Source organism: Eulemur rufifrons, chromosome 10 (genome assembly GCF_041146395.1).
Source record: "Eulemur rufifrons isolate Redbay chromosome 10, OSU_ERuf_1, whole genome shotgun sequence".
Classification (NCBI taxonomy): domain Eukaryota; kingdom Metazoa; phylum Chordata; class Mammalia; order Primates; family Lemuridae; genus Eulemur; species Eulemur rufifrons.
The window spans coordinates 23,458,377-23,482,355 of NC_090992.1; the positions used below are offsets into that span (position 1 = coordinate 23,458,377).

At 44.1% G+C, this 23,979-nt stretch overlaps 1 protein-coding gene across 3 annotated transcripts in view; it reads left to right on the plus strand.

Annotated features, from left to right (window-relative positions):
* Positions 1–23,979, plus strand: part of ATP10B (ATPase phospholipid transporting 10B (putative)) — an 88,100-nt gene that overhangs the window by 59,808 nt on the left and 4,313 nt on the right. For all 3 annotated transcript variants that reach the window (XM_069484260.1, XM_069484262.1, XM_069484261.1), the window contains 8 exons: positions 2,694–2,878; positions 5,943–6,264; positions 9,457–9,533; positions 11,026–11,151; positions 14,921–15,121; positions 16,644–16,724; positions 18,434–18,538; positions 22,572–22,759. In XM_069484260.1, the coding sequence (XP_069340361.1) occupies positions 2,694–2,878; positions 5,943–6,264; positions 9,457–9,533; positions 11,026–11,151; positions 14,921–15,121; positions 16,644–16,724; positions 18,434–18,538; positions 22,572–22,759 (1,285 nt within the window). The remainder of the gene's footprint in view (positions 1–2,693; positions 2,879–5,942; positions 6,265–9,456; positions 9,534–11,025; positions 11,152–14,920; positions 15,122–16,643; positions 16,725–18,433; positions 18,539–22,571; positions 22,760–23,979) is intronic.

A 23,979-nucleotide genomic window follows, 5' to 3' on the forward strand; every position in this document is an offset into this window, starting at 1 on the left:
ATGTTTGTTGAGCACCTACTATGTACCAAGTAGCATGCTAGGCAGTAGGGCTACAATAAGGAGCAGGAGCCACAGAGTTTGTTCTCCGAGAGCTCTAGGAGGATGCTGGACGATTAGGCAAGTGATTTTAACAGAGTGTGATGAGAACTGGGCTGGAAGATGGACCCGGTGGGACGAAAACACAAAGTAGGAGATGCCAACCTAACTGGGGGGCCAGGGCAGGTCTAGGAAGGCCATTAACTGAGAGGAAGAAGAGGAGCTTGTCAGGCAGATGAAAGGGCCCAAATGAAGGCCCAGAGGTAGGACCCTGGGCTGGCAGGAAACACAGAGGTCTGCTGTGGCTGGACTGCAGGGTGTGGGGAAGATGTGAGGGGACAGAGGTCAGCAGGACCCAGATTACAAAGTGCCGTATACATCATAGGCTAAAAGTTTAGGGAAGGCCAGGGGGTGAAAGCAGGGACAGGCTGTGCATTACAAAAGTTACTCTGGCTGCAGCTCTGCAGAAGTTAGGTTGCTGCACTGGGGGAAAGGTGAGAAGACAGAGACTGGGTAAGAGACAGGTTGTGTGTCTGTTGGGGAAAAAGTATTACCAAGGGGCCAAGGGGAGGCTTTATTGATCAGGATTAACCTCCTCCTACCTTGGGAGCAAGATCTAGGTAAGCAGTGCCCAATCAGCGTGCTCCGACCACGTGCCAAAAGCCTTCTTTCATCTCGGTGGGCAATGCTGGCCTGGGGGCGAGGCTCAAGTTCCAGCCCCTTCATGACCTTGCTGCGTGCCCAGGAACATGCCCCTGCACCCCTCTGAGCCTTGACTTCTCCTCTGGTTGAATTATACTGCATACACTGCGCAGCCAGGCCAGGGTGCGAGGGGAAAGACCCCAGGTCGCTGTTACATGGTGATGCCTATGCATATAAAAGGTAGTAACAAGATCGAGTTGCCAGGATGGCTGGCAAGGCAGGGAGAGAATTTGCTCCCACTTCCTTCAGCCTTCTGTGTCTTACGTCTTGGCTGCAGAGGCCTTTGCATGCTGCCTCAAAAGGCCCCCTTTCAGGCTGGACACGAGGACTCATTTTATTAATAACAAGAACCAGAGGGTGGCTAGGCCAGACAACTCAATCGGCCACACAAGGCCACTGGAAAGTCATCCCAGTAGGGCGCCCGAGCCCCTTCTAGCCCCCGCACCCCAGGAGCTCCTTCGTTTCCATGCCGCACTCTGGTCCCCGTCTGTGGGAAGTGTTCATCAGCTGGTTCTGCACGAACAGAACACACTTGTCAGAACCTGTCGCTTCCCCTGGCTGGGAAAGGCTTTCACGACCTTCCTGTTTCATTTTCTCTTTCACACAAATAAATGTGTTTTTCCTCATCTCTCCTTCATTCTGCCTCGCTGTCATATAAATCAGCCTCAGCATCTCACCTTCCAGACCAGCCCACGAAAGGAAAGACAAGGCTCAAGCCATCACTTTCCGTGGGGCTGTTTACCAGCGTGCTTGAACCTGAAATGCAAAACAGGCGCCCTTCTGGATAGAGACGCTGTTTTCCTCCCCCAAGGTGGCTTGGAAAGGAGAGGACTGGGCTAAAACGAAATTTCATCTTCACACCGACAAACTAGCACACCATTAAAACACTGTGTTGCCTTTGCGCAGTCTCAAAATATGAAATGATCTTTTCAATATGCATCCAATGTAGCTGCTTTGCCAACCTATCGTCACTCTGGATTATCAAAAGAAACAAAATGCCTCGCTCCTGCCCGGAGTGAGATGGGCATAGCCATTAGTCTGCGGTCTGAAATGAATCTCAGTTGAAATGCAGATTTATTTTCGCTTAATCTCTTAGCAACTATTCAATACTTGGGTATATATTCATCAGGGTTGATGCTAAGCTTGAGATCATTCAAAAATTATGGAATCTGCATGTTTAATTCCCTCCAAGAATATCAAAAATGTGAGCCCCTGTTCATTCTGTGATCAGAGATGTCAGTCTCCCCACTTCCTTGTCCTACAGCTCCAGGCCACTGTCTGTGCTCCTCTGCATGCCTACCTGGCCCCCTAAGTAGGTGCTAGCCCTGAATCTCATCTCCTTCCTCCAATCTCCAATCTATTCTCTAGAATAATCTTAAAAGTCAAAACTGATTCTGTCACACCCCAGCTTAACACCCTTGAATAGCTTTCTTTGCTACCAAATAAATTGCAAATCCCTTAGGCCCCGGCAAGGCTCTGCACGATCCCACAGTCCTTACCTCCCTCCCGGCCTCATCTCTCACCTCACCCTGCCTCCCTTTCTGTGTCTTGTACTCTAACCTCTGGGCCTCCATTCATGCTAATTCCTGTACCTGGAATTCTCCTCCTCTGCCACCTCCTGGCTTTTTCTTCCAGGTCTGAGCTTAAATGGCACTTCCCCAGCAAGGCCCATCCTGGTCTTCTAGGTGAAGGTAGCATCTCCTGATATAGATTCACATGGCACCATGACCTTCTGTCATCATACAGGGCAGTTATAAATACTTATTCGACAACCTTTGAGCTCTGATAGGTTAGAGACCAGCTCTCTCTAGTTCACTGTGTGCCCTGGGTGCCTAGCACAGCCTAGCACAGGGACCATATCTACTAAACATCGCTTGGCTTCACAGAGCTTTGGAGGAATTAAGCAGCTACTCTTTGACCATAAATGTGAGCTTTGGTGTCTTTGGTCACTCCAGGAGCGACTGGGATCGAAGATCGGCTGCAGGAAGGTGTTCCAGACACCATCGCTGCTCTGCGGGAGGCTGGCATCCAGCTCTGGGTCTTGACTGGCGACAAGCAGGAGACAGCAGTGAATATCGCCTATTCCTGCAGACTGTTGGATCAAACCGACACTGTTTACACCATTAATACAGAGAATCAGGTGAGCCCAGTAGGGACCAGATGTCCAAGTATAGAGCAGCCCCTAGGACAACAGGAGACAGGCCTAAGGGTGGGATTTGGGTACACTGGGAAAGCACTCCTGCCCCCAAAATATCACTGAATCTTGGATTTTGGAGGATCCTGGAAGTCATCCCGCCCGATGTCTTCCACCTCATCCCCACACATGGTTGATTGGCGTCTTTCATATTACGTAGTCTAGCACTGCTTAATAGAACGTTTTACCTCTCTCAAATCACTGGGGCTGAATCACTTGCCCAGGTTCACCCTGATAGTTTCTGATAAACAGAACTAAGTCTAGAGCTCTGTCCTCCTGCCGGACTGGGGCTATTTACATTCTACCATACTGTTCGCTCATAGAACCTCAATTGTCAGTTTCTTGCTACTTAAGATCAACTCATCCATTGAAAAAGTCCCAATTAAACTGAAGTTATTCTGAGTTTAAAATTTCAGCACCAATTTCGATGTCACATTGGTCTGTCACATAGCAGAAGCCTAAAGGAAATAATACACGAGGCCAGTACATTTTGATGGGATGGGAGAGAGAAAGAATGAAGAAGCCACATCCTAAAAGTGCAATTTTCAATCAGAAAATTGGGTGTCCGGCAGTGAGATTTGGAGACAGGACTGTGGGAAATCTGAAGAAGCATATTCAAAGCTGTAATACAATTTTGTATTTGGAAGGAAAAGCGTGTTTTCGCCATGCAAATTGCAGAAGGCAGAGTTCCACCATCTTCTTGGCTGATAAAGATGCAAGGGGCAATGAGATATATGCTCCTATCAGAAGGGAGCAGGCACTGGATTTTATGGAGGAGACTAACGTGGAAAGCACCGTACTGCAGAGGTGGTGGGCAGAGGGTACCTGGAGCCCCAGGGATACCACGGGGAAAAGAACAGAGAGGAGGGAGAAAGACAAGAAAAAGGAAGCTTCCAGAAACAGAGGCAGAGAGAACACTGCAATCTCCCCCCCCTTTTTTTTTTTTTTTTGGACAGAGTCTCTCTCTGACACCCTGGCTAGAGCGCAGTAGCTCACAGCAACCTCAACTCTTGGGCTCAAGTGATCCTCCTGCCTCGGCCTCCCCAAAATGCTAGGATTACAGGCGTGAGCCACTGCACCAGCTGATCAAGACCCAGAATAGAAGTTTAGGGGGATTTGTATTTGGGTTTTATTCCCTGAAGAAACCATATACACATAATTTCAAAAAAAAAAAAAAAAAAAGGTAGTATAGGCTAAAAAAGGCCTGAGGCCCTTTTAGACAAATTGCAGAAATCATTTACTTTCCTATCAGGTGCACAGATTATGCTATGATTAGATTAAACCCCAGTGAATTTTCAAGATGAAAATAATCTGAGGGAAAAAAAAAAAAAACACTATGGCTTTAACATTATGATTAGGAAAGAAAGTAATTTTCAGCTTGCTCAAGTGCTTGATCCCTGTGCCTGCCTGTCCTGCTTGTGATGGAAATTTGGTTTGCAATGATTCTTCCACTCCAGGTAATTCTGGAAAGGGAGAACATCTGCAAACCAGGGAGGCAGCCAGCCCGAGAAGGGTGGAGTGGGCTTGCATGGGTTGTTAAATGCCATGCATTCCTGCAGGAAGCTGGAGGTGTTTGCTGGTTAAATAGCCAAAGTTCCTAAGGAACAGTCAGCTACATACCATCTTTAATTCGGTCAACGTCAATTCTTTTAACACTGTCCAGGACCGTCCAAGAGTGTGCCTGAATCCTCAGCCCTGCCTACACCCGGGGCCCACTAAACCTGTAACGTTAGTCTTTCTCATCCCTTTGCCTAGGAATAAGTTAGAGATGCCTAAATATGTTAAGCCAGAAACTGGGGAAATACATTCTAAATCTTAAATTTATTTAAACCCCAGTTTAATGTAATTACATATTCAGTGGATATTTCCTCCAAGGGTTTTAATTTGCCTAATTCACTATAAATTGATTTAGGGCTACTGTCTCTTTGCTATGTATCTTAAAGCAATAAGCAAGTTATGAGACCTACTTAGACTTCACATCCACAGGATGAGGGAATTACCAACTCGTCACTGGAAGTGTTGATCTGTCGAGAAGTTTTAAAAGGGACTATATTATATAGGAACGAATAATAACAATCACTATTATTGTTATTATTAACAGAAAAAATTAGCCAGGTGTGGTGGTGCATGTCTGTAGTCCTAGCTACTCTGGAGGCTGAGGCAGGAGGATGGCTTGAGGCCAGGAGTTTGAGGTTGCTGTGAGCTAGGGTGACGCCACAGTACTCTAGCTCTTCTGTCTCAAAAAAAAAAAAAAGGTGACGTTCACAGAAGTTAAAAGAGATATTAAGAATACAATTAGAACCAAAATCTGACTTTATCTTTGATATAATAAAAAGTAATAGAAGAAAATCGCCAAAAGGAAATAGCTTTCCTACTATGTTTCAAGGTAAATACCAGAAACAAATCTGTAAGAAGAACCACAGTTTTTAACACCCTTCATGGAGCAGACCAATGGATAAACACAGGGACAATGTATTTTCTTTAATTAGGAAGCCACAGTTCAAGTAGTAATGATATTGCCGCCACTACTGAGCTTGGATGACCTTGGATGAGTTTACTAAAGATCTTATTTCCACTTCCTCCTTTCTAAATTAAGATCTGCATTAAACACCCATCCTATCACACAGGAATGTTCTAAAGAACAAAGGAGAACTTAAATGGCCTGTGAGAAATAGAGAGCGCCACATCAGCATGACACATTGTAATAATTTAACATCATATTAGTATCATTTATTGTTTTATAGTATGCTTATCAGTCTCCATCTTGCTGAGCTATTTTTAACCATTCCCATTCCCAAGAAGTGTCTCTTAGTTTGACCATTAATTTGGTTCCAAGTTATTATTGCTTCGCTATTTCAAATACTGTAGAGAAATGTAAAATTAGAGAATGACTCCTAAATAGTCTATGGCAGTAGAGTTTTATGACTATCTTACTAAAGAATAAAGTGAAATTGTTAGCATCCATTTCCAAGGTTGCTTACTAATACTAGATTATTATAACTCTTTACAGGAAACCTGTGAATCCATCCTCAATTGTGCACTGGAAGAGGTCAAGCAATTTCACGAACCACAGAAGCCAGACCGTAGGCTCTTTGGGTTCCGCCTGTGTTCCAAGACACCATCCACCAGCTCAGGGGCCGTGGTCCCAGAAGTTGGGCTGGTCATCAATGGGAAGACGCTGAATGCCATTTCCCAGGGAAAGCTGGAGAAGAAGTTCCTGGAGTTGACCCAGTACTGTCGGTCTGTCCTGTGCTGCCGCTGCACCCCACTCCAGAAGAGTATGATCGTCAAGCTGGTGCGAGACAAGCTGAGCGTCATGACGCTTTCCATAGGTATCCACTGTGCTGAGACTCAGGTGGCAGCTTGGTAGGGATGATGTGACGAGAGGCCTGGGCCAGAGGTGGGAGGACAAGTATCATAGTCAAGACGCTTAGCCTACGGGTCATTGTCTCAGGGGGAGAGAGTGCAGAATGACAGTCAAGATGTGGCAACTAGGAGACGAGGCAGAGGCTGAGTAGAGGGGGAGAGTGCATCAAAGATCTCAGGACTAGCAAGTCAGCTAAAGAAAAATCAGGACTTAGATGGAGGCCAAAACCAACAGGGGCCTCGAATTCAGGACATCCAGGTAGCTCAAGAAATGTTACCATCAACAATACATACTCGGGCCATCTCAACTCTGGGATGCAAAGCATTTCCCTTTCAATACTTTACACACGGCACGGCCTCGGGTGTTTGTGGATTTGATATTCTTCTGGGGGTTGATGGCCGGTGGGGATATTTGAAAGATCAGAACTGTCTCATGTTTAATTTTGTATGTTCATTTCTAAATACAAGGCCAGCACAAAGCATATTCTCAGTAAAGGCTAGCTAGTTGGTTGGTAAAGAATTGCCCAGAAAGGGCTAAACTTTAATAATACTGAGGCAGAGGCGGAGCGCAGTGGCTCACACCTGTAATCTTAGCACTCTGGGAGGCCAAGGTGGGTGGATAGTTTGAGCTCAGGAGTTCGAGACCAGTCTGAGCAAGAGTGAGACCCCGCCTCTACTAAAAATAGAATGAAATTATACGGACAACTAAAAATATATATAGAAAAAATTAGCCGGGCACGGTGGCACATGCCTGTAGTCCCAGCTACTTGGGAGGCTGAGGCAGGAGGATTGCTTGAGCCCAGGAGTTTGAGGTTGCTGTGAGCTAGGCTGACACCATGGCCCTCTAGCCCGGGCAACAGAGTGACACTCTGTCTCAAAGAAAAAAAAAAGAAGAAAAGAAAAATAATAATAATACTGAGGCAGAGAACTACAAACTGCACTTATTTAACACTTTCCAGGAACAGCCAAACCTGGTTTGGTTTACAAGAATCTTCATGATCTGGTCTTCATGACCCTTCAGCCACATCTCTTACCATGGCTGCCTTCTTCTTCCCAACACTTGGCTCCCAAGTGTTCCAACTTAATGAAACTCTTTGCCATTTTCCATGGACCTTGTCCTCTCTCACTTTCAGGTCTTTGCACAAGTTATTTCCTCTGGAAAACACTCCTTCCAATCCTACCTAACTTTGCTTTCCTCTAGGGGCTCCCACAGCACCCAGTACTCATAGCTCCAAAGCACTGTTACACCTCCTGTGACGGCCACGGCCCATGCATCCCTTGAGTATAGGAGCAATGTCAGCCTTATTCACTGTTGGATCCCAGGCCCAGCACATGCCAAGCACATAGCAAACATTGCATTCAGTTAGGGACATTCTCACAGACGGTGCCAACCTCTCCTCCTCCTGCACAGGCATGGAAAGAGATTTTCTTTCCTGACATTTCAAACAAGAGGCCTATGACACATGATGGGTTTTTTCCTGGTCTTCAGGTAAATACAGTTCAGAACAACAAAAAAGTGGAGGAAGAAGGCAGAAAGAATGCAGGGAGCAGAACTTTAGCAACTGCATCCTACCTTTATACCCTGAATTGTCCTCTTCAGAAATTCAGACACACACAAGGCAATAGCCCAGGACTGAGTCCCTGAGATTAGATATTGGTTTCAGTCCCATAACAATGGAAACAAAACCAGCAGGGCGAGAAATAGCCTGGTTTCACACTTCTACTTCTCTCAGTTAGCTAACAGAAGAGGTTAAAGGTTGGATTTGTTCTGCTATGGGGAAGATTAAAATTATATATGCTATGTGATCAAAAAAAAATTATGAGAATAAAGGCTACATACAATGACAAAATTTTTAAGATCAGTAAATCTGTTACCAAATAATGTGGGGAAGAATTATTCTTTCCCCCCAATCCCATATTCTCTATGATGAATAATATAAATTTAATTGCAGCTTATGCTGAGAAGCCACTGGGAAAAGAGGTGGGCCCAGGAGGAGGATGAAGGCCACGTGGTCTGCAGCAGGGGCTGGCACGCTACAGCCTGCAGGCTCAATCCAGCCCACTGCATGGTTTTGTACGGATGCTAAAAAGTTTTTCTATTTTTAAATGTAAAATTTGTAAAAGACTAATAGCCTTTCAGCAATAACAGTTGTTCAATTTTGCTTCTTGGCTCACAAAGCCTAAAATATTTACTATCTGACCCTTTACAGAAAAAGTTTGCTAAACTCTGGTCTAAAAGATAAAGCACTGGGGAGAGTCCAGCCTCTGGGGAAGGCCTCACTGTGTAGAGCTCGCTGTGGCTCCTCAAATTTAATTAAAGTTACGTGGAATTTCGCCAGCCTGGTTCCCATAGCCACATGTATCTAGTGGTTTCTGTACTGAATAGTGCAGATACAGAACATTTCCATCATCACAGAAAAAAACTATTTAAAGGGAAGCCGTGTGTGTGTGCATGCGTGTGTGTGTGTGTGTGTGTGTGTGTGTGTTTCCATGGCCTTACCTGCAGCTTCCCAAAACCATTCAGTCCATTGAATGAGAACTCAATGTGACTAAATGTATCCCAATAAAAAGATTCATCAATTTCACTTTTCTAAATTCAGAAACAAAACTGAATGCTGTCCTCTCCTGGGACACCATTCAAAATCTTTCATGTCCAAACTCTTCAGTCGTCTTAAATCCATCAGTATTTCAAGTTTGACTGAATCAGGGAAGCCTATGAGCCCTGGAATCAGAAAGATCTGAGCTGTGATTCTCCTGGGTCCCTTCTCTGGCTGGATTACCCTTAACAACCTCTGAATTGCTCATATTCTACATTTGCTCATCAGGAAGTCCATTGTAACATTCGTGAAGGCCCTATTTCGTAAACTACAAAGCCCTGCCCACGTCTCTCTCGATCACCATTGTATCCACAATACCTGGCATTGTGCCTAGAAAAAAAGACACTTAATCAGTACTGTATTTGTTGAATGATAAAGAAAAAAGTAGGGCTTCTTGTCCAAAGAAGAAAAGACATCGCTCAGGCTAAGTACTGTAGCAGTGACTTTCTATAGGACTATTCAGAGCAGTGTTAAAAGGAATGGGGACACTTTAGAGCCATCTCATTGTCCCTGAGCAGTTGGACCAGGAATAAAGGAATCTCATGACCTGTCTTCTTTCAGGTGATGGAGCCAATGATGTAAGCATGATTCAAGCTGCTGATATTGGCATTGGCATATCTGGACAGGAGGGAATGCAGGTATTGTCCCCCCGAACTGTTCTTGTTTCTTCCTTACTCTTGTTTATCCTTATTGGAGATTTAAGGAACTCCCCTCAGTGTTGGAGGAACTTCTGTTCAAGAACTTCCACCTACATCCACAGTTGCGGTGCCCTCCATAAGCAAGGACAGACATAAGGACATTTGAAAACATCTTTCAATTGCCATTTTAGTCCTGATGGCTAGCTTAACCCATAAATTGCTTGATACGTCTTCGTGGAGGACCTAATTTAGTCAAAATTCAGCTTGGAATAAGTATACAAACTTGACTGCTAGCTTTTCCAATTGAAACGACCCCATTTTGTGCTTTTTGAACCATTGACAATAATATTCCCACCCCCAGTGCAGACATTTGGCGTTGCCTAAATTCGTTGATGAGGATAAAAGAGCATTGACCCGGAAGCCACCACAGATAGCTCTGAGTAGTTCCCTTGAGTGTCTCCCACATGCCCGCACTCTCTCAGACACTTCTCGTCTAGTATCTCACTGGATTTTAATAATCACCACAGCCCTGTGTGTTAGGGATTGTTACTCCATTTTTTTCAGATAGGGAAACTGAGGCTCAGGGAGTTTAAATAGCCAGACCCAGATTCATACCAGGATTTATGACCAGGCGTGTCTAAACCTGGCTTCGTGCTTTAAAAGAGTATATAAGGGCCGGGCGCGGTGGCTCACGCCTGTAATCCTAGCACTCTGGGAGGCCGAGGTGGGCGGATCGTTTGAGCTCAGGAGTTCGAGACCAGCCTGAGCAAGAGCGAGACCCCATCTCTACTAAAAATAGAAAGAAATTATATGGACAGCTAAAAATATATATAGAAAAAATTAGCCGGGCATGGTGGTGCATGCCTGTAGTCCCAGCTACTCGGGAGGCTGAGACAGGAGGATCGCTTGAGCTCAGGAGTTTGAGGTTGCTGTGAGCTAGGCTGACGCCACGGCACTCACTCTAGCCTGGGCAACAGAGTGAGACTCTGTCTCAAAAAAAAAAAAGAGTATATAAGCTACGTCTGACTCTGAGTAATCCCGAGCTCCACGTAGAGGAAGAGCTATCTAACTAACCAGCAGCTCCCTCTGCGAAGGATCCAGGGGCCTGCCTCGGGGGATGGTGAGGGTGTTCAGAGCTTTGGGAGTTACTTGAACGGAAGCCCCTACTCTCTGGTTAACATCACATCCCAGGCGCAGTGCCTGACACATCCTGGGCCACATAAATGCTTGCTGGGTAAATGGATGAAGGACCAGCCTGCACCACTGGTCCTTCTGATCTGCCCGCCTTGGATCCCAGTGAGGTTTTGATTTCCCAGAGGAGAGGGTGGGGCGTCAGAGTCCAAAGAGCCACCCAAGAGTGAACACACAGCGACCGAGGGGTCGTTCAGACCCTGCCAGCTGTGGCCTTAAAACGAGGCGTCGCCCTTGAGGGAGGCTCTTTGGGCATCGGTGGCCACGGATGGAAGCTGACGTGTCTGCTCCCCCCTCTCAGGCTGTCATGTCCAGCGACTTCGCCATCTCCCGCTTCAGGCACCTCAAGAAGCTGCTGCTCGTGCACGGTCACTGGTGCTACTCACGCCTGGCCAGGATGGTGGTGTACTACTTCTACAAGAACGTGGTGAGCGGCCCCGGGTAGCCGCCCTCTCGGGCCTGGGGAGTCCTCGCCGCGGGGCCAGATCCCCCCACAGCATCTCAGCATAAGGGAAGGAGTCAGGCTGGCCTGGGTTTCAGATCCTGAAACTGTTCCTTACTAGCTCAGTGACCTTGGGCCAGACTATTCACTTTTCAGGACCTCAATTTCCTCTCTGATAAAATAGAGCTAATACTTTCTATTTTTATGAAATTACTGTGAGAATTGACGATACTATATGGAAAGCACCTGACATGTAGGGGGCAGCATGAATGTTTATGAGCGTGGACTCTGGAGTCCAGCACATTGGGTTCCAATCCAGACTCCCATAGGTGGTGATGTCCCTAAACCTCAGTTTCACCATCTGTAGAATGGGGTTGGTCATAGTACCTTTCTCATGTATTTGCTGCGAAGATTAAATGAGAGCGGTATATAAAGTAATTAGCATGTAGCAATCACTCTCTAAGGTTAGCCATTCTTTCTTTATTATCGTTGTTGCTGTCATTACTCTTAGAGTTAAATTTCACAAATGAGATTTATTTTCTGATTGCAAGGAAGAATGATTTGAAGAAAAACTAGCCTGACTTGCATCTTAGATTTCCTCCCCGGATAGGGCTCCCCCAATGTTAAGAGCTACACCCTAGGCCTGGAGAGATTAAAGGTGACAGGTCCTCACAGAATGTAAACTGCAGCCCATGGCTTCAACCTGAGACCTGCACGTCACTTCAGCACCACCAGGCTTCCTTACAAGGGAGTTCCTGGAGGGCAGGACACTAAATAAAATACCTATTAGCAAAGATGTTTGGGGTGGGGAGATCATCTGGATTGTAATCTCACATGACTCTAGCACGCTGTGTGACCCTAGAAAGGCCACTTAATCTCTCTGAGCCTCAGTTTCCTCATCAATAATATGGAAAGACTATGACTCTCTCTGTCCCTAGAAGTGTTATTAAGAGGCTTCAGTGTCAGAGCTCTGGAAGGCAAATAGCACGGTACCAACAATGTTATGGAGATACTGTTGGGTCTCCTTTAAAATGTGTTGGTTTCTGTCGTATTGATAAGGGCCCAAAGCAAGCATGCACCAACTGAGATAGTATTAAAACTGTCAGAAGATCTCCTTGATTAACAACGGATATAAGAAGTCAGAACATTGCCGTACAAAGGGAGGGAACAAAGGCCTGCGTTTTTCATTATCTAGTTCAAGGACCTTTCCGTAGTCCCCATAAGTCTCCAAATAGAATCTGACTTCTCTTCGCATGAGGAAAAGCGAAGGATTAGACCAAGGTGATGGAAAAGAAATATATTAGCCAAGCAGTGCGACAAAATTGCAATTTTTTTTCCCTCTTGCTTCCTTCTCCCCGTCTTCCTTTCAGGTTCTGACATAGTCACTCTCGCTCAGGAGTGAGATAAACAGCACAACAAAAAGTAATGTAAATTCGAACAACTGGATGGTAACATTATCTCAGCAAGTCTGCGCAAACAAGTCACTCCATTTGACTTGAAACTCACTCTGAGCATGAAAGGCTGTTTACTTAGAATTCAAAATGCTTGTTTAATTTTATTTTTTTTTTTGTATCCAAAGGAATCATTCTTTTGAATAAGCACAGCTCCCTCTCTGCATTAAATTTGTGAAATAGAAAAGAAAATGTTTCCAGCCAGCCACTCATTCAAAGCTTAAATGATATTTATTTCTAGCCCAACGCCACGCTCCAAATCGCGGGACTGATGCCGCATCATCTCCCGGTTGCAATTAGAGGGTGGAGAACTATGACTTTCACATCCAAAACCAATTTCAGAGGGGGATTAAAACCCTGCCTGCTCTGAAATTTGAACAATGAATTAATTACTGCACTGTGGCTTCTCGAGAGGAAGAGCAGGCATCCAATCTCAGCGATGTTGTCACGGGGTTCAGCGCACTCCCTGCGGGGTGCAAAGATTCCAGCCAGGCAGAAGAAGTAGAAAACAGGCAAGATCCTACCAGGACACCGGGAGGAAAGAAGCATCCTGTAATGTTAAAACTCCAGGATGAGTGTTAGAACAACAGAACTAGGATTAGCTTCATTTCCTCCGATAACTACTGAACGTCTGCCGTGTGTCGGGAGCAGTACTGGGCAATGGGTTTAGAGCGGGCATGAAGCCATGAGCTTTACCTGCCCCCATGAGCTTTACCATCTACATCAGGGCTCAGCAAGCTTTTCTGCAAAGGCCAGATAAAAAATATTTTCAGCTCATTGTGTAAGCCAAAGAGAGTACTGAGAAAGGTCGGGAGTTGTCAAAGAACTTTGAAAATTCAGATGCTGGTTGTACCACTTTCTAGCTCTGAACTTGGACAGGGGGCAACTGCATAGCTCGAAGCCTCAGATTCCTCGTCTGTAGAGTGGGGTTAATAATATTAACATTATTGTTAATGTTGTTATCAATATGTGATGTTATATTAATATAATATAAAAATATAATACTATTAATATTAGCAACAGTATTAATCTTGCAAAGTTGTTAGGACAAACTATAGTGTGTATTGCACATCTAATAATGTACTATATACTAATATACTGATATACTATAATGGACATCACACACCTGGCACATATAGAAGCTCCAATAAATATAATTGGTGTTACCACTAGTGACAATATTAATGTGCTAATATTATTACTATTAATAATAATAATGAATAGAGAGCTTCATCAAAATAACACGGGCCCAGCAGTTAGGAAATGAGAATTCTAGTTTGAACACAAACGTGCTGAAGGATTTCTTGTAAGACCCTTCATGTCCTTGTGCCTCAGTCCCACAGAACTGAGTTCTAGTCCTAACTCCAGGACCACTGCTTACATGACCTTGGTCACATCACCAAACCATATGACAATACAGTAGGCAATGACAGTGACCCAGTCCATCCACAGGTGGGGAGATCTTAAGTGCGAAAGAGCTTTAGAAAAAGTAAGCAATATTTAGGCAGAAGATGTCCTTAGTCACCCTCCGAGTTCCACGACCGCTGGGAAGGCATTGTGAGCTGAACCTTCTCACGAGGTCATCTTCCCGCCAGGCTTCCTGCTCATGGTTCAGTCTTTCTTTCTTCCGTGACTTCCTCGGCGACATCCCTTTTTGTTACCACACTACTGCCATCAATGTTTCTCATATGCCCTGGTCTGAGCACTACTATTTTCCTCTGACAGATGAGAGAATTATGTTCAGAAAAGTTAAGCAGTTTTTCCAAGATCACACAGCTACTAAGTGACAGAATTGGGCTTTCAAAGCCAGGCCTTTCTGCCCCCAAAAGACTGTGCTCTTAACCACTGTGGTACAGCAAGGCTTCACGTCATGTCATCAATAGGTTCCTAGAAACTGCCACTTTAAGCAAATTGACACACAGCAGGACCTCGAATAACATCATTTCATCCTAACTTTGTTTTGTTATAACACTGATGAGAAAAAAAAGTTTGTGTTATACATCATTTTGCTTAAAGTCGTAGTTTTTAAGAGCCTATTGACAACGTTAGGTGAGGACGGACCGTATACTCACCTTAACGAGTCAGTGGAGCTCCCTTCCGGTCCTGAAGAACGTTAATAGTAAGATAGCAGGAGGAGGGGCAGCAGCTACTGCTGACAGGATGAGAATTACCTCTAATCCTGGCACGACCCCGCGTGTTACAAAGCAGGAGACTGATGCTCCAGCCACGTGGGAGCTCCTAGGCAGCCGCTGCCGACCGGCTGCACTCGGGGTCTCTCACAAGGCCGCGCTCTCTGCCTACAGTGCTACGTGAACCTGCTCTTCTGGTACCAGTTCTTCTGCGGTTTCTCTGCCTCCACCATGATCGATGACTGGCAGATGGTCTTCTTCAATCTCTTCTTCACCTCCGTGCCGCCTCTCATCTTTGGAATCCTGGACAAAGACATCTCTGCAGAAACCCTCCTGGCATTGCCGGAGCTGTACAAGAGTGGCCAGAACTCCGAGGTAAGGGGCTCGGACAGCCGGAGGGAGGTGGCCTCAGCGTGTCCCTGACCTCTGCCTTGTCCCTGAAGGCATCTGAGAAAGAGCCCTGGGCCAGGGGTCAGGAGCCTGAATTCTGCCACTGTGATGCCACCTACCTCTCATGTGACTTTGAATAGCTCCTCTCCCCATTCCTGGCCTGCTTCTCATTTGGTATTGAGGATATTGGAGCAGATCAGTGGTTATTTTTCTTTTTAATCATTTCTTAATTATATCACACGTTGATATCTGGGACAGCCCTAGTTAAAGGGGAGAGGGCAGCCAGAAAGATCCCGGGCCTCTTAGGGGGCCCTTTCAGGCCCTGAGGAGGAACAACAGCACCTGGTGTGGGAACCCCTGAGACTGGCAGCTGTATTACTTTTCTCATCACTGGGGAAGGCACACGTAAGCGAATGCTTCCATTCAAATCAGGAAAGGCAAAGCTTAGAACTCAAGATTATGTAGGGTCTAGAACTTCCTGGTGTCGAGGGGACAAAAGAAGGCCTAAGAAACCATCGCGGGGCTTCCGAGGAGGCCCAGAGAGGCTGCACTGCAGCCCTGACTGATTTGGAGATGTCAGGGGCAGGCAGTCCAGGCCCAGCAAGGAGGTGGGATGAAGGGACCATGGCCACCTCGAAGGGGGATAACTAGGAAAAGGGACTTCGAAATGCCAGAGAGTATCTTTGCACCTGGGGAAAAGGAGGGAAAAGCCAGATGTGGTGTTTGAGAATAGGTGATTTGTTGTGGAAACAAGCCCAGTGGTCACCCAAAGACTGGGGGACAGAGACATAGCAGCCCACGCAGTCCAGACAAAGGAGGCGTGGGGTGGGGGTGGACATGTACATCTTGGGCTCTTCTAAGTCTACCCCTCCTATCAGCATGCTGGCTGCACCCCCAACTTCTGGTGTATCTACCATCAAAAGAGGTTAACATACCAAACACCAAAAACTGTAAAGGTTTCACTTCTCCCAGAGAAGGCACAAAAAGTGAAGCATGAAATGAGAAGGCTCGTCCCTGAAGCCGTTGAGCTCTGTCTCTCGGGAACCTGTGATCCCGGGCTGTGATTGAAATCTCCCTTCCAGATGCCACTTAGAAACCTTAGAATCTCTACACTTACCAAATTTGCAGTAGCACTACCAATAGAGCTAATGAGTAACTGGGTACTTACTAGATACCAAGGCATGATTGCATTTGGTCCTCTCGAGCCCCAGGAAAACAGGTAGTGTTATTTTTGTCCACATTTCATGGTAGAAGAAATCAGTTCTCAGAGCAGTTTAGTAATTTTCACAAGGTCACACAGTTACTGGCAGAGCCGAGACTTGAACTGAGGTCTGTCACCCTCAAGCCTGTGCTCTTAATCACTGCATTCTATTAAATATTGCCACGAACATAAGAGGCACTGTGTAAGTACCATATCATCTGCCCCAGCCATGCACAAGGAAGCTGCTTGCAAAGAATAGAGGCTTACTTGGATGGGTGTAACTGATGGCATGTTCTTTCCTGGCAGTGCTATAATCTGTCAATTTTCTGGATTTCCATGGTGGATGCGTTCTACCAGAGCCTCGTCTGTTTCTTTATCCCTTACCTGGTAAGTAATATAGTCCTATTCAAACCATATAAATCACAGGTAGACCTGATCCTGTTTATATGAAATTTCAGACTGGTAATGTCTTTCTGGACACTTCAGAACAGAAGCTCCAAACAAGTGGCCTGCAGGCCACATCCAACCCTGGGTGTTTGAAAAGTCAGAACACTTTACCCAAACATCTTAACTTCGGGTGGCTTTTGAAAAACCCAAAGCTATCTTTTCACTAAGTCAGTTTTCCCTCGTAGCAAAAACTTGGAGTTGACTTGTAACTCTGCTCAGATGGGGAGCATGTTCTGCAGTTTGCCAAAGTCCCCAACCACTCCCCTTTGTCCTACACCTGGCCATCTTCATTCATTAACTGTTTCCTCCTTGACCACTGAAGGTATTTGCATTTACTATTCTTGATTTTTTTTTTTTTTTTTTCTTGAGACAGAGTCTCGCTTTGTTGCCCGGGCTAGAGTGAGTGCCGTGGCATCAGTCTAGCTCACAGCAACCTCAAACTCCTGGGCTCAAGCAATCCAACTGCCTCAGCCTCCCGAGTAGCTGGGACTACAGGCATGCACCACCATGCCCAGCTAATTTTTTGTATATATATTTTAGTTGTCCATATAATTTCTTTCTATTTTTAGTAGAGACGGGGTCTCACTCTTGCTCAGGCTGGTCTCGAACTCCTGATCTTGAGCAATCCACCCGCCTCGGCCTCCCAGAGTGCTAGGATTACAGGCGTGAGCCACCGCGCCCGGCCTATTCTTGATTTTTATAAAGATTTGTGTGTCCAAGGTCAAGGCAGCAAGTGTTCAGGCAGCAAGTTCTGATAATAGGAGATACTGTATTATCTGAAATAAATAGCAAGAATGCAGATAGCCCAATCTCAGTTTGATTTCCCAGTTTAAATAGAATTTAGATAAGCAAAGGATTCCTGTATTCTTCTGGGTCAGGGGGCCAGGATATGGGGCAATTGCCACCAAGTAAACAGTGGTGCTTACCCAGCCTCTAGGCTCACATTCTTTTGAAATTAGCAATATGATGGGGGTGGGGGAGGCAGGCATTTTGTGCTCTGTTTGAATTTCCTGGCTTATAATACCCTCTCTAGCCAGGCCTCTTGCTTTCCTTTCCTACCATACCTTTTGCCCTTCCATATGCTCAAAAGACCTATGGCATAGGGCTCTGGAGTTCTGCAGACCCACCGTGTCCACCCTCAGTTCCTGTGTTGGAACTGCATTTTCTCCCACTTTCAAGTGATTAACTTCCCTTATTCTGGTTTCTGCTGCTATTTCCTCTCTTCTGTTTCCAGGGTACCTCGTACTTGCCTCCACTATAGCACTTAAATTGTACCGCATCTGCCCTGCCTAGTAGACTGTAATCTCCTTGATGGTAGACACATAAGTATCCTCAGCAGTTAGCACAGTGCCTGGTGGCTGCTTGATAAATTCTTACTTCATTCATTCCACAATGGTTTTACAACCCCTACTGTGGCTTCCTCTGACAAACATGTTTCTAAATAATTTAATACCATCAACTCACTTCTCATCTTATTCTGTTCCTTGGGTCAGTTTCACATGGATGGGCAACTGGATACCTCCTTCTCTCCCTGCTCCTTCCCCTGCCTTGACACCTGCCTTCACTGATGCTTTATAAACACTGTGTCAAAGCCAAAGCCATACGTCCATGGGCACAGTAGACAATGCCTGCTTGTTCCTCCTCTGCAGACCTACAAGGACTCTGATATCGATGTCTTTACCTTTGGGACACCGATTAACACCATCTCCCTCACCACAATCCTCTTGCACCAGGCGATGGAAATGAAGACATGGGTAAGGGTCCCAGGGCCCCCTGGGCTTAAAAATTGTGCTCCTGCTCACTGGCTACATTTAGATTTCTGAGTTGTTTCACTCTGTATTATTGATACGCTCAGTAAATACACACTGAGCTCCTACATATGTCCCACTTGTACAGAGATGAAAGAGGTAAAAAAGGTAAAATTCCTGGCCTCCACTTGCTTGTCATCTAGCCAGGGTGATAAAACTAACACACGTAAAACAATGAGACAATTAGTTGCAAAAATAGATAATATTGATAAAAAGTTCAGGGGTGTTTCAGAGACAAGGAAAACATTAGACTGACCATACCTGAGGCTGGGTTAGCGAGGATGCTCCCCATTTAATTTCAAAAGACTAGAAAACTGCCTCCAGAGAACCACATCTTCAGGGCGGGGGACACTAGAGCCCCATTTATCGCCAGGTCCAAGTTCCCCACTCAAGAAAGAAAGCTAAAGAAAAGATGACAATGACAAGCTGTTTGGAATTATAGTTTTTTCAGAAGCTGTGAACAAAGGAGGCAAGAATCAGAGACATAACTTTGATATTAGGAGCTGCACCAAGTCAAGGAAACATTTAGACTCTGGAAAATGAAAAATTATCATTGAAATTAAAAATGCAATCTATGGGATCCACTCTAGATCAGACACTGGCAAAAAGTAAACTGCCAAAATGGAGGGGAGTATTGGGAACTCATCCAGAATGACAGACAAATACGAAAAAGTGAGAGGAGTGGTGGCTGGAATACCTCTACAGAATAGCGTCTACACAATGAGAATCATAGGAGAAAACAAGGAAAAGAATGGTGGAGAAGAAATATTCTAAGATATAGTCATTGAGAATGAAAATTTATGAAAATAAATCTGGAAGCATTGCCTGGATATATCATAATGAAACTATACAATCTAAAAGACACCAAGACAATCTTTAAGTCTACCAGAGACTATGGAAAAATTACTTGAAAAGGAGCAGCAGTTATACTGACTATCAAACAACAGAAGCCAGAAAACAATGGAGTTGTTCAGATCTGTCTTCAAAGATCTGAAGGAAAAAAACTGAAACGGCTACACTATCACTTAAGAGTAGGGGAAAATAAATTATATTTTCAGATACACAAACAAGTTAGCACAGTGCCTAGTGGCTGCTTGATAAATTCTTACTTCATTCATTCCACAATGGTTTAAAGTTTATCATTCATAGGTCCTACTAAATGTACTTTTTCAAGAACATAAAAGCTAAAACTATAAAAGTCCACACTTATTTAATATCTTAAAAACTCAAGGTTCACTACTACAAAAGTGGAAATAAAAAAAGAAATATAGAAAATTATCAATTTTGGCTAGGCGAGGTCTCGGCTCACGCCTGTAATCCTAGCACTCTGGGAGGCTGAGACGGGTGGATCATTTGAGCTTAGGAGTTCGAGACCAGCCTGAGCAAAAGCGAAACCCCATCTCTACTAAAAAAATAGAAAGAAATTAGCTGGACAACTAAAAATATAGAAAAAATTAGCCAGGCCTGGTGGCACATGCCTATAGTCCCAGCTACTCAGGAGGCTAAGGCAGAAGAATTGCTTGAGCCCAGGAGTTTGAGGTTGCTGTGAGCTAGGCTGACACCACAGCACTCTAGCCAGGGCAAAAGAGGGAGACTCTGTCTCCAAAAAAAAAAAAAAAGAGTCAGCCTTCCAAGGTAGGAGTCTACTAAAAGACCACATTAAATTAGGACCCTAAAGGCTATACCTCCAGGGTAAGGATATGCCCAGAAGTGTACCCGTATGTCCCCCTCTCCCACTGCCTCCGTAGCAGAGACTGCAGCTAAACAGAACAGAGAGAACATAAAGGACCTGCCCTGAAAAACTATGGCCATGGGCTGGCCTCACATAGATTTGTAGCCCAGATTCATATTACCTGGGCAAATTTTGACCTATGAATTCAGTTTAGTGACTCAAAACTGGCAGTGCTTAGAAGCATTGCTAAACACATATATACCCTTTCTGAACAAAGTCATCTTTATCCTAAGCCTCAGAATTGTTCCTACTTATTTTTCAAGGACAATAAGCATCACAACATTCAAAAATAATGAAGCTCACAAGGAAATGAGAATCCAGGAGTGAGGATCATAAATATCAGAAACAAATACTTCAGATATTGAAATTATTAGATATAAGTTATAGAAAAGGTGTGTTTACTATGTCTAACGAATAAGCTTGAAAATATCTGCAGCGATTGGTAAACTACACAAAGCAACCTAACAGATTTGAAAAGAGACCAAATAGAACATTTAGAAATAAAAACTACTATAACTATAACTTAAGTTTTGATGATTGGCTTAATAGGAAATTAGACACAGCTAAGGGGAGAATTAGTGAATTGGTCAAAAGAAATTATCCAGAATATAAAACAGAGGGAAAAAATAAAAATTATAGAAGTGGTATTAAGAAACATAGAGGATAGAATAGGATCTGAAAAGGTCTAGGAAACATTTTATCAGAGTCTCAGAAAGAAAAGAGCATAAAACAAAGGCAATATTTGAAAGTTTATGATGAGAATTTTGCAAAAGTGATGATTCAAGGTCTGCAAAACCCAAGAAAGATAGATAAAAAGAAGCCCACACTTATTATATCATAAGGAAACTATAGAACAAAAAAATGCAAAATGAAAATTACAAAAGCAGGCATATTTTGAGGCACAAAGATTTCCTTATAAGGAACAACTGATAAAGAGATTGCTAACTTCTCAATAGCAACAGTGGAAGACAGAAGACAGTGGAATGCTATCTTAACTATGCTGATAGAATAACTGCCAAACAAGAATTCTATAGCCATCAGAATATCTTTCAAGAATGAGGATGAGACAAATCATTAGAGAGTATATCACCATCATACTCCCATCAAGGGAAAATTTAAAGCATGTTCTTAAAGCAAAAAGAAAGATATCTCACATGGAGATCCAAGATGCAAGAGAGAATGAAGGCATGGAAAGTGATAAACATGTAAGTAGATCTTAGTGAAAGATCACCGTATTAAACAATTATTGATAGATCAATCACTTGGGTGATTTTAAAAGATGATATAATTAAAATAAACAGCATCAATAGCATATAAGTCAGGGGTGAAATAAAGAGAGTTAAAGTGCTCTAAAGCTCTTGTGTAATTCAGGAGAAGGGAAAACTAGTTGTAAACTTTAGACTGTAGTAAATTAAGATTGCTTGTTATCATTTATTGAAAAATTATTGAAAGAAATAGAAATGAAGTATATAATGTCCAAACTAGTAAAGAGGGAAAACAAAATTATACAAAATAGTCAATATTTTTTAATGAACAGTAGGGTGATTTAATTAACATTAATCAATTGTACATTTTAAAATAGCTAGAAGATGATAACTTGAATCTTCTCAGCATAAAGAAAAACAAATATTTAAGGTGATGGATATCCCAATTACCCTGATTTGATTATATGAAAGTATCAAATTATCACATGTACTCCCAAAATAGATACATCTAATATGTATCAATTTAAAAAAAAATAAATTTTTTTACAAAATAAAAATAAAAGAAGGACAAGAATGGAAAAAGAGAAGCACAAAACAAGCAGGACAAAATGCGATCAGACAACAGAACGCTGTGCTGCTTTGAAAGTGAATAAACTACCACCACATATGGAAAAAATGGACTCAGCACACAAACATAACATGGAGGGGGGAAAATATGATTCTATTTATTCAATATTTAAAAACAGGTTATATAGGGAAACATGGATAGGTGGTAAAACTGCAAAGGATAGCATGGAAATTATCACCAAAGTCAGGGGCGAGGCAGCAGATTTAGGGGTCTTGGGGGTATATGCGTGTTCAAATTCTGGGTGTTGGCAATGTGGGTGTTTGCTTTATAATGATCCATTAAACTATGCACTTTTTTAAATTTTTAAAAGAGGTGTTGCATTTTTAAAAATTTTAACACAGCGTTAGCCAAGAAGCGTGATTGCACTGCCCCTAAGCTGTACCTTCAACCGTGTCTACTTCTTTCTCTCCACAGACCTTTATCCACGGGCTAGCCCTCCTAGGCAGCTTCCTGTTGTACTTTGTGGTATCCCTGCTGTACAACGCCACCTGCGTCGTCTGCAACAGCCCCATCAATCCCTACTGGGTGATGGAAAACCAGCTCTCAGACCCCACTTTCTACCTCGTCTGCCTCCTCACACCGGTTGTGGCCCTTCTCCCAAGGTTGGTGCACTGGGGCTGTTTCATCCTCGTATTACCAGTCACCCCTTTAATAAGCTATTCTCATAACCCAAGAGTCATGAGTTTGATTTCTGCTGGGATCCTCCAGGCTATTGTTCTAGAGACAGCGTCCTAGGACAGAAAGAACAATGAACCAGGAGGCAAATAACTCAGACTCTGGTCTCAAGTCAGCCACAGAGTACAAAGTCATCAAAGCTGGTGTGGCCTCAGTCATAACATCTGTAAAATGGGAGTAATGATTCCCACCCTCCTGCCCTAAAAATGTTATTGTGTGGTAAGGAATCATTTTGAAAAGCTCTCTGGGTCCTTTGTGTATTAGCTTAAGCATCTCACACTCAAATGCCTGCAGGGACCAGCAAGCAACTGCAGCAAGCCAGATGAAGTGCAGGTATTGGAAGAAAGATTTCAATATTACTCAAATTTGTTTAAACACTCACACACCCCATAAAAAATCGGCATTAGCCAAATAAATCATCCATGCCCACAGACTATTTCTGACGTTTCCAGGGTAAAACCTTCAGCTTTTCCAAAAAAATAGCAACAGCAACGTCTTGCCTTGCCTTAGAGCTCGCTCTCAGCATACGCTCTCCTATCTAGCCTCTCATTTTGCTTTTGCCATCAGCTAACAGTTGGGCAGAGCAATGGTTCTAGTCCCACTTGCTCATGGGACAGCTCAAGTCCCAAGAAGGACCAGAATGTTTCTATAAGCCCACCACAACTCAGAGGCCAGTCCTATTCTGCAGCCCACACTCCCATCAGAGCAATCAGTGACCTTGACAATGACGAGCCCATAGGCGAGACTTAGCCTCTCTCCATCTCCAGACTCTCACCACTCTGAACATCAGATTGAGCCACTTTGTCATTCTAAGCTATAGTCAATAGGCAATTGCAACATCGCGCAAAATGTTTCCTATCCCCAAGTTAGACAGAGACCATCAATAGGCCTTGCTTCCTTTAATAAGTTCAGTGACTTGCTGAACCTAGTTCGGTCTCCTTTTTTCTTAAGCCACTTCAGAACCTTGACCTCCAGTGCAGGGTTGGAGGGTGAAAATACCAACATAGCAAATGCTGTTGCAGTCAGTGAACTCCAGTCAGGGTTGGCTGAGTCCTAAGTATTTGCTGTGTGCACAACCTCACTGCTCAGCCCTGGCTGGTCCTCTACACCTCATCTTCTGACTCCTCGCTTCAAACTTTGGGCTTCA